Source organism: Phaseolus vulgaris, chromosome 6 (assembly GCF_000499845.2).
Source record: "Phaseolus vulgaris cultivar G19833 chromosome 6, P. vulgaris v2.0, whole genome shotgun sequence".
NCBI lineage: Eukaryota > Viridiplantae > Streptophyta > Magnoliopsida > Fabales > Fabaceae > Phaseolus > Phaseolus vulgaris.
Window position 1 is genome coordinate 15,177,798 of NC_023754.2, and position 10,880 is coordinate 15,188,677.

The 10,880-nt window shown below is 31.6% G+C and overlaps 2 protein-coding genes across 2 annotated transcripts; one reads left to right on the top strand and one right to left on the bottom strand.

Moving 5' to 3' along the window:
- Nucleotides 1-965: 965 nt before the first annotated feature.
- LOC137833444 (uncharacterized mitochondrial protein AtMg00810-like) lies at nt 966-1,574 on the bottom strand. Its single transcript, XM_068641795.1, has one exon. The coding sequence runs from the start codon at nt 1,572-1,574 to the stop codon at nt 966-968; it is 609 nt and encodes a 202-aa protein (XP_068497896.1).
- Nucleotides 1,575-6,542: 4,968 nt separating this feature from the next.
- On the top strand, nt 6,543-7,740 carry LOC137831262 (ethylene-responsive transcription factor 3-like). Its single transcript, XM_068638861.1, has one exon. It carries the CDS (start codon nt 6,914-6,916, stop codon nt 7,535-7,537), a length of 624 nt encoding a protein of 207 aa, XP_068494962.1. The 5' UTR covers nt 6,543-6,913; the 3' UTR covers nt 7,538-7,740.
- The last annotated feature ends 3,140 nt before the right edge of the window (nt 7,741-10,880 follow it).

A 10,880-nucleotide genomic window follows, 5' to 3' on the forward strand; every position in this document is an offset into this window, starting at 1 on the left:
GAATGATTTTAAAACTTTATGTTTTTCTCTCTTATGAATTTCTTATTTGAAATTATTAGATTACATCCTTATATAAGGTAATAATGATTGTAAAAATAGTTTGATCATTTAATGAAAATAGTTGTATCAATTAAAATCTGATCGATTAATATAACAGAATTCTGTTAAAAATATTTAATTGATTTTTGAAATAACTTATTGTTTTCTTTAAGATCTACAAAATCTAAACCGGTTCTTTTATCGAAATAACTGGTTGATTTCACTTAAGAGAAAAGAAAAAATAGAAAACAAATCATTTTTAAATATTTAGAAACTTTAATTGTTTAAAATCAATTGATACGATAAATCAATATGTTAAAAGCTTCAAGTCTTTAAGGCAAATTTGGTTCATCAAAGTTTCTTGGTCAACAATCTTCCCCTATTTGATGAAGACAAATTCATGGTGTTGTGTTGTAGATTTTGGCACAAGGAGATCCTACAAAAAAAATAAAGGAAAGACCAAGCAATCCAAATTATACAAGTATAACAGGATAACCAACACAAACTATGAAAAACATAATTTTTGCAAATAGTAAATCATAAAACAACAAAATTATGCAGAAATAATAACAGTAAAATATTACAACAAACATTCAAATATTCTCCCCCTTTTTTCTTCAACAAATAGAAAATTTAAAATAAGACAAAAGGAATATCAAAAGAGTTTTTAAGACAAACTCCGATAATCAATAATTTCCAATTCATTTCTTAAGACATTAAATTTATCTCTAGGAAGAGGTTTGGAAAAAATATTAGCAAGTTAATTTTCCGTTTCAACAAACTAATTTCACAGTTACCATTCCGAACATGATCACAAATGAAATGATGCTTGATCTCAATCTGCTTTGTTCTGGAATGTTGAACCCGATTCTTTATGAAATTGATGACACTTGTATTATCACACAACAAGGGCACTTTGCTTAGCTTTAAACCATAATCTTGAAGTTGTTGTTTGAGCCATAAGATTTGTGCACAACAACTTCTATCAGCAATATACTCGACTTTTGTAGTTGAGTGAGCAACACAAGCTTATTTCTTGTGGCAGGAGATGAGACTGGAACCAAGTAGGTAAACGTACCACTTGTACTTTTCATGTCTAACTTACACCTTGTAAAATCTGAATCAGAATATCCAATAAAGGTTGTAAAAGAGTTAAAAGGATACCATATACCAACACTGTTTGTTCCTTTGAGGTATTTAAGGATTGTTTTAGCAACAGTGAAGTGAGATTCCTTAAGATTTGACTGGAATCTTGCACACAGACATACAACAAACATGATGTTTGGTTTGCTTGCAATGAGGTAGAGAAGTGATCCAATGAGCCCTTTAAAATTGGTTTGATCTACAGATCTTTCAGCCAAATCAACATCCATGTAATAACTTGTTGACATAGGTGTTGCAACTTCTTTACAGTTTTCCATTTCAAACTTTTTCAGAATGTCTTTGTAGTATTTAGTTTGACTTAAGAATATGTCATTCTTCATCTGTTTGACCTGGAGCCTAAGGAAGTATGATAATTCTCCCATCATGGGCATCTCAGATTCCCACTACATAGCTGATACAAATTCTTCGCAAAGATTGTCATTAGTAGCTCCAAATATTATATCGTCAAAATAAACTTGAATTAAGATAATATCAAATATAGACTTTTTAATAAAAAGAGTCTTATCAAATTTTCCTTTCTCATGTTCATGAGATAAGAGGAAATTGCCAAGTCTCTCATACCATTGTTAAAGAGCTTGCTTCAATTAATACAAAACCTTTTTAAGTTTGAAGACATGTTTAGGATGCTTGTGATATTCAAAACCATGAGGTTGAGAGGCAAATACTTCTTCATTGATAAAATCATTCAGAAAAGCACTTTTTACATCCATATGAAAAAGTTTAAAGCCACCCATACAAGCAAAAGCAAACAATAATCTTACAACTTCTAATCTTGTTGCAAGGGCAAATGTTTCATCATAATCAATACCTTATTTTTGTTTATAGACTTTTGAAACAAGCCTAACTTTATTTATAGTAATTATACCATATTCATCAAGTTTGTTTCTAAAAACCCATTTAATTCATCATGCATAGTAGTTACCCAACTTTCATCATTTAAAGCTTCATTTATAAATTTTGGATCAATTTTTTGACACAAATGCCATATGTTCACATAGATTATTTAGAAAATGACGTGTAGATACTCCCTTATCTATTTGACCAATCATGTTGTCTAGTGATAGATCCCTTGGAGTTCTCCATTCCTTTGGTAAGTCATTATATCCTCTGATTTCAGTTGGTTGAATCGCAAATTTATATGGTCGATTTTCTGATCAGATCTTTAATTTCTGAAATTCATCATCTTGATCATCTTCTTTTATGACCTTCTTGAAGAATCTTGCTTCACATGATCAGTTTCATCAAATAAAACATGTACATATTGTTCAACAATCCTTAATTTTTTATTATACACCCTATATGGATGACTATTTAAAGAATAACCAAGAAAAATTCCATCATCTGCTTTAGCATCAAATTTGCCAGGTTTTCCTTTTCATTGTTAAAAAAAAACACTTGCAGCCAAAAACTTTTAAGTGACTAATGTTGGGTTTTCTACAATTGTACAACTCATAAAGGGGTTTTCTTTAAAATAGGTATAATGAGTACTCTGTTCATAACATAACAAGTTGTGCTTACTACATCAGCCTAGAAATATTTTGGTAGAGAAGACTAACTTAAAATAGTTCTTACAAGCTCTTCAAGAGACATATTTTTTCCTTTCAACAACCCCATTTTGTTAGAGATTTATTAGAGAGAAAAAAATTGTGATGAATACCCCATTTTTCACAAAAGGAACTGAATTTTTCATTTTGAAACTCTTCACTTATAAGTGTAATAGTTCAGTAATATTTCATACAAAAAAATAGGCACTTATGGACTTTAATGGATAAAATAACCTCTAATTTAGGAAATTGAACCTTTTTACATATTTTTGGATTATAAGATGAATATGAATGATTTATTCCAAAATTTGTGTTAATTTAAGGAATCTATGGGAAAATTGAGACAAAACGGCTAAAGGAGAATGAACAAGTTAAAGACAAGATGAAAAAAACAAAGTTGGAGAATTGAAAACTTGCTTAAACTTGTCCAAGCAAGATCACTCCAGAGGAACTCGCCCAAGACTCACCCAGTGAAATTAGGTTTTTTCTCGTGACACTCGTTTAAGCAAGTAATATCTCCCTTAAGAGATATGTCACTTAGCCTAAGCTCAATTAGATTAAATAGAAGACGTGAGACATAACCTTATACATCATTGGGAGGATATTGAGAGATAGAAAATCCTAGAGGAGACATCCGTAAAGGAGAAACACACTGAATCTTTTCTTACTTTCAATGCTTGTAATGACCAATATGAGTGACTAATTCTTTTCTTTGGCGTTGAGAGTAATTTTTTCAAACTCTTATGTATTAAGGTGATATTTATTTATAATATTTTGTTCTTTATCGATGATTGATATTGTTATTTTATTATTAAATTTTGAATCTTTATTCATGATTTTGATCCTTAGATTTGACTGGAAAGTACTTTTAAGCATATGACCTAAATGATAATGCTTACCATATTAGAATGCTAGGAATAAATTTGAAATGTTAATTCCTTTATAACATCTGTTTGTAATGATAAGAGGTTTTTATAAATATGCGAGAAATCGATATTTAGGAGACATTCTTAAAAAATTTGTATGCGAGAAATTGATATGAATGATTTTTATATGTGCATCAATATCACTCAAAATGGAATGTTATATGTTTTTATTCATTGAGAATACAAACGAGTGAGAAGTTGAACCCCAATCCCAATTTTCCCAATTGACTCATCCAAATCATTTACTTCGCTTTTATTTAATTTCTTACAAATTCATGGTACAAACAAACTTTTACACATTTGCTTATATTTGGTGAATGTTACACTTGAGATTTTAGAACTGTTTCTTGTGAGTTCAATATCTGTCATTAGGGATAATTTATCACTTTTGACTCGGTACATGTTGTAAAATAGTCATCACCCACCATGATGACTTCGAATTGAACAAATATTGCTGCAATTTTTGTTTTGTAAAAGCTTGGAAAGCTTTTTAAAAGCAGAATAGGTATCACTTCTAGATTTAATAAATAAGGTTCATGTGAATCTAGAGAAATCATCTACAACGACAAGTGCATAATAATTTCCGCCAATGCTCATAGTTCTTGAAGGACGAAATAAATCCATGTAAAGTAGCTCAAAAAGTCTTTGTTGAAACAACATTTTTCAGTTAGAAAGAAATTTTAACTTGTTTTCCCTTTTGGCATGCTTCACAAAAATGATCATTTTCAAACTTGATTCTTGGTAGACCACCAACAATATTTTTCAAAATCAATTTATTTAAATGATGCATGTGAATATGAGCAATTCTTTTATGCCATAGTCAAGATTCCTCATTTTTGGTTAAAAAAGACAATCAATTTTAGATGCAAAACAAGATATATCAAGTCGATAAACATTCTTAAACCTTTTACCAACCAGCTTAACATCCTGCGAGTTAGACATGCATATCACACAATAGTTTGATTTAAATGTCACCTAGTAGTCTTTGTCACACATATACACATTTAGTAATTGATCTAACCATTAAAAAAAATCTTAAATATATAAAAAAATATTATGCTGAATGTTGCTCGGAGAATAAATTTCTCAAGGATAAATATCAAATGTCTTCGAATGATTCCTTTTATAGAACCTCTTTAAGAAAATTATCAATTTTGTAATCTACTATAAAAAAAATGCACTATTTTTTATTAATATAATACAATGAAATTTTTGACAAAACATGTATGGTGGGTGTACCCTCCGCGTCCATTATCAAATAACCCCGTTGTATACCATCTAAATCGAGTACATATCAGGAAATAGAGAGAAAAAATTATTAACGTAATTAATATATGCAATATTTGTCCAATGTCAATATTAACTTGTGTTAAACCAGATTCAATCACAAGTTCAGGTTTATGCTATAAACATATATTCTAAAACAAGCAAATGTACGTATTTAACAGTACTTATTACTCTTAACCACCATATATTGAGAAAAAATGATAATATTTTGTAAGCACCCACCGAAGCGTACCAAACACCGACACTAAAGAGTATTCACAACCAACAAGATAAAATATTTACAACCCATAAAAAAAGTGGAGAATTTGATGAGAAGAGTCTAGACATTCGTCGAGATTTTCATATTTTTTTATTTTTAAAATTTCAATTTAAAATCACAATAACCAAAGGTAAGTTTGAAAAAAAAATATATATAAATTTATTTTTCTACTTCATTAAACAATATTTTGTGTGTGAATTTAAATAGTGATTTATTATGTTGAGAAAGATTAATATTCTTTGAGGGGTCCAACCCCTATCAGTAACAGTGTAATAATACTATTAAGATATCTTAATTTGATAAAGATGAGTGATTTAGGAGAATGCTTTACTTTTGTGTAGGAAAAATCTTCATATCAAAAGTTATGTAATAAGAAAATACAAAATGCTGGTTGTAACCATATTAGTACATTCCATATTATCTTAGTTTAATCATATGATTAAATACAATAAAATACTTAATTTTTTTCTTTTGTTTGAGAATATTCTTGCCTTTACTCTGTATTTTATATTCATAGAACATAATTTATTCATTTATGACTTGGTATGCATGATTGAAGAAAGAAATCGAAGATTGTTAAACGAAGGATCCACAGTTACAAATTAGAAAATGTATTCATGTGGCTCTGAATTTAATTTGATTAATCTAATAAAAATATAGAAGAAACAATAAAAAGGCAAGTGAATTCCAATTAGGTATATATTTTTATTTTTTCCTTTATTTTTGTTTATTCTATTTTTATATTAAATATAATTTAACGTTCTTGCATGATACAAACAAATACCAAGGCCTTCTCGTCATTTCACAACCTCACATCATAGCCTCCAAATGAGAAAGAAAAAACAGTACGTGTCCCCAAAAGTATTAAAAACCCACCAAATAAAAAAAAGATAAATAAAAGAAAAGAAAATACTCCATCAATGACATGTTATATGTGCATAAGCTTTATGAAATAAAATATGGATATATAAGTTTAAACAATTAACTAAGTTAAATTAAGTTTGTATGTTTTGTGAATAAAATATTTCAAACTATAAATCTATTCAAAATTGTTATTACAGTTTTGTATAATCATTACAGAAATTAATAATTATAGCATAGACAGTATATATAATTAGTGATGGAATAAAAAGCTTTTAAAATATGAATGCACACCCTGTTTATTCTAAAAATAAAGGATAAGTAAGGTTTATTTATTAATTAATTTATTTAAAAAAAAAGGAATGAAAGGTCATAACATTAGAACTACAGCTGAGAAACCCACAGGGGAAGGAAAAGAAAGAAAAGTAGAAAAAATTACACTCTTGAGGTCCATTCTCAATCTTATTAATATATTTTTTGTATAGATGAAGATGAAGAGAAGGTGTTGTTGTGAGTTGTGTTGTTTTGTTTTGTGTTGTTATGGGACCTTCCTTCAACCACAAACCCTCTCTCCCTCTACCACCCATTCTCATCTTTCTCTCTCATCTTCTCAATCTCATCACCACCACCATAATCTTCTCTGGCTTTCAATCCCTCAAAACCTCACCCATAAGGCATTAACCCAAAGGACCCTTTTGTGAGAAACATTCCACCCTTCAAAGAAACCTCAAAGGCTGCAACTTTTCTCTGTCAATCTCACATTTTTCATCGTTTCTAGGCTGTTTTGGCTTTCTGGGTTGTCTTGGAATTCGAAAAAGATTCCAACTTTGAACATGGGTGGTGGCGACGCCGGGGAGTCCGGTTCAAGGCCGGTGTTTTTCAAAGAACAGAAGTACCGCGGCGTCCGGAAGAGGCCGTGGGGCCGGTTCGCCGCCGAAATCAGAGACCCTTTGAAGAAAGCAAGAGTTTGGCTCGGAACCTTTGACTCTGCCGAGGATGCGGCGCGTGCGTACGACGCGGCGGCCAGAACCCTCCGGGGGCCCAAGGCAAAGACCAATTTCCCCCTCCCTCCGCCGTTCTACCAACCCGATCCGTTCACCGACCATCGGTATTTCGCCGGTTCCGGCGAGCCCTTTCACGATCACCGGCAACCCACCTCAAGCGGCATGAGCAGCACCGTCGAGTCCTTCAGCGGCCCACGCGCCACCGCCCCCAGGGCGACTCCGGTGACCGTCGCCCGGAGGTACCCTCGAACGCCGCCGGTAGTCCCCGAGGACTGCCGCAGCGACTGCGACTCTTCATCCTCCGTCGTGGAAGACGGCGACGGCGACAACGCCGCGTCGTCGTTTCGGCGAGAACCCTTGCCGTTTGATCTTAACGTGTTGCCGTTGGAGGATGCCGACGTTCCAAACGGTGGCATGGATAACGATATGTTCTGCACCGTTCTTTGTCTCTGATGATGATGTATTGGTTCGTCGAAGGAATTATTAATTTTTTTTCTCTTTATTTGATTTTTTTATCTTTCTCTTTTTCCCCTCTTTTTTTACTATGCGGAGAAAAATGAAAAAGAAAAACAAAATTATGATTGATGATCAGTTATGAAGATTATGGTAATATGATCTTAATTTCTGTGAGTAAATATTCAAGATATTGTTGTTCCTCAACCCTCTAAATTTCTTTACTTTTTAAATTTTATTTTCGTTAAAAATCATCTTGAGGTTGATGAGAAGGCAAAGAAAGAAGTGAAAGGAGAGTTAATTTACGTTGTTGGTATGGTGTCTCTATGTATAATACGAGTTAAGAACAAAAATTAGTTTTCATTGATGATCAATGATCTTTCGTCACATTTAGAGGATTAGTTTATATTTAAGGCTTGATTCTTTTTGCCCATGTTGATTTTTCCCTCCTTGTATGTGTTGTGAGAGAGACTATTGAAGGTTAACCCATTGCCTTTTGGTTCACTTGATTTTGAAAGAAAGAGTTGTTATTTTTTTTTGGGACTTTTGAAAGGGCAACCATTGTTTCTCCAAATACATGTATGAGTTAAATGGGTGGACAAGGTAGATTGGTCACGAAATATGCCGTTTTGAGGGTACAATGGCATAGCTTTTTTCCATAACCTGAATTTGTAAAATAAAAACGAAGATATTGGGGAGAAACTTTGTTAGGTGAGGGAGGTAGATGGTGATAATTTCTTGTTTCTTTTTCTTATTGTGGGAGCAATGGCAAATTGAAAAAGAGCAATCATGGTGCCTTCTACAACACTCAAAGGTGTTTGGCAGGGTGGTGGGTAATTTTGGATTTTGGATGGTGAATGATTAGATAAAGAGACATGCTTTCTCTTTTTCTGGATTTTTAATCTTCACCACAATAATAACTTTAAACACTTCAATTCCAAGGAAAAGCTCATGGTGTCAAAATTACAAGTTTAAAGGATTTTTTTGTTAACTTATCTAAACCTATTATTCTATAAGAGTTGATCTAAGGTTTTCTTCCTAATTGTTAGAAAACAATGAATTAAGCACCTAAGGAGAGAAGCTTGAAAAAGTCTAACACTATGGTTGTGTTGAAGTGATGGTTTGAAGAAGGGGCTTGCAAGAAGTAAGAGAATAGTTTGGCAATTGAAAACTTTTGTTGTCTCTTTCCCAAACTACATGAAATGGAACTTTCAAGGTAGCCCTAGCATATACATGGTAGCCGAACCATTCGGGCATTTTCACCTTGGTGCACCTCACTTTGCCACTAGTTGTCTTGTTTGAGTTGTCTAGTTGTGTAGCACACCCACGAACATTATCTTTTTTGAGGTATATAAATGTGCTCAAATTCAGCACAACGAAGATGCTAGCTACCTTGGATTGCCATACGACTTCTTGTGGTTGAATAATGACCAATAATGTAATGCTAGTTTATTGCTTTCTGCTTTCTCAATCTACACTTGTGTAAATTAAGTTTATATCATGTTTTCTTCCTTCTTTGCCAACTTGGATCTTCGTTTTCAACATAAAAATAAGAAGCAACCCAAAAGAGAATAATTGTATGATGCCCATCACATTCCTTTCTCCAAATGCTTTCTGATTGTATGGCCACTAGTTTTTTCTCTCTAATCTACTTTGGCATTCAAAGAAAGTGGTAAAAAAAATTTATATGTTCAAAATCAGTCTCTCAATTCCACATGCACATTATCTAGGTAGTTTGAACCAAAAGGGTGGGAATCAATTCGTGAGTGTTGTAGATCACAGTTAAATAAACTAAACCCGATTAGTGATAAAAAAAATCATTAAAATTGGCTAATTGTGAAACAAATCAAAATCAACTAAAGTCAGGGTGAATCCGAATACCCAACTAAGTGGTCTAACATATTTTGAAAATGTAAGGAGTTTGATTGTGATTAGGGTTTGGTAGTAGTAAGGTGTGAAGAATAGGTGGTGGGGTTGGACCACTGAGAAGGTTGAGCTAACTTTTGTGTTGGTGAAATAGCTAGGAAGGTTGGGAAGGGATGAGGGGAGTGTGGTCACAAAAATGGTAAATGTGTTACTCATCATATCATGGGCTCCATATGCATTTATTATAAGAGGCAATGGGTCTAGAATCATGCACCACACAGTATATTGACCCTTGTTACTCTAAAAGTGAAACATCAATTGTTCAAGGGTTACAATGTGTTGGACCAAATCAAAAAAGTGGACAGGGTCAGCCTGCAATCAAATTAATTAATTAATAAATAAATAAACACCAATTTACTAAGATTTAAGAAAAGAAGACAAATACAAAAGATGGAGTTCTCCAATAAAGGAAATGGAAGTGAAACAACTCACTGGAGTTCATAATAATTCCAATGCTGCAGATTCAAGGATTCATACACATTCAAAGGAAAAGAATAAGCCAACCCCATATGTTATGTATTTTGTTGATGTCACAAAAAAAATAAAAATAAAAATATATAGTTAGTTTTTAAAAAAAAGGCTCAAGTAACTTTTTTTTAGGAGAATTTACTTTTGATTTTTATTGAAATGTTTTTTCATATATATATATATATATATAATTGTCTCATCGTGTATACGAGAGTATTTGGTAATTTGGTCTATCCTGCATTTGTCTTTCAAGAACTATTAGCAGTATGAATTGACAATTATTATGAAAAATCAGGATTGAAAGATGATTGAGTTTTATTGAGTAGTATTCACGTGGATATCTTCAAGCCTAAACTTGTGGCTATAAAGAGATGAACTTCCTCTAGAAAAATTGAAAAGGCATTAGATCGAGATAACCGATAATTGAGAAGACTAAAAAATTAAAAACTAGATACTGCAACAATAAAAAAAGTTTTATCCTAAAAAATTGTGTATAATATATATATATATATATATATATATATTTATTTAACTGGGTAAATAGAGTAGAACTCTTCCTTTACTTATATAATAAAAAGAAGTTGACTTCACATAGGCATTTTATTTATCAAATTACATTTCTAATTATATGGTATGGCACACGTTCTAAAACTGTCATTGATATAAATTTATATTTGATTCAAACCAACTATTGAATAACTTGTATGTATTTTCTTTCTTTGTCCTATAATTTTCTCAACATACCAATATATTTGGTTCTTTTTATAATGTTAAGCAACTAAAATATAATAATCAATTTTTGATATGTTAATTAATCTATCATAAAATATGTTAAAAAGTAATGTTTTCTAATTTTCGACGTCTATATATAATTTAAAATTTGAGAAAGTGATTAAGATCTGATTATCATTAAGTTTAATTACTATATAACAATAATTAATTAAATATT

Bases quoted from the DNA above. Each gene is read 5' to 3' on its own strand.
- LOC137833444 (XM_068641795.1), bottom strand. From the start codon at position 1,574: ATGCCCATGATGGGAGAATTATCATACTTCCTTAGGCTCCAGGTCAAA.
- LOC137831262 (XM_068638861.1), top strand. From the start codon at position 6,914: ATGGGTGGTGGCGACGCCGGGGAGTCCGGTTCAAGGCCGGTGTTTTTC.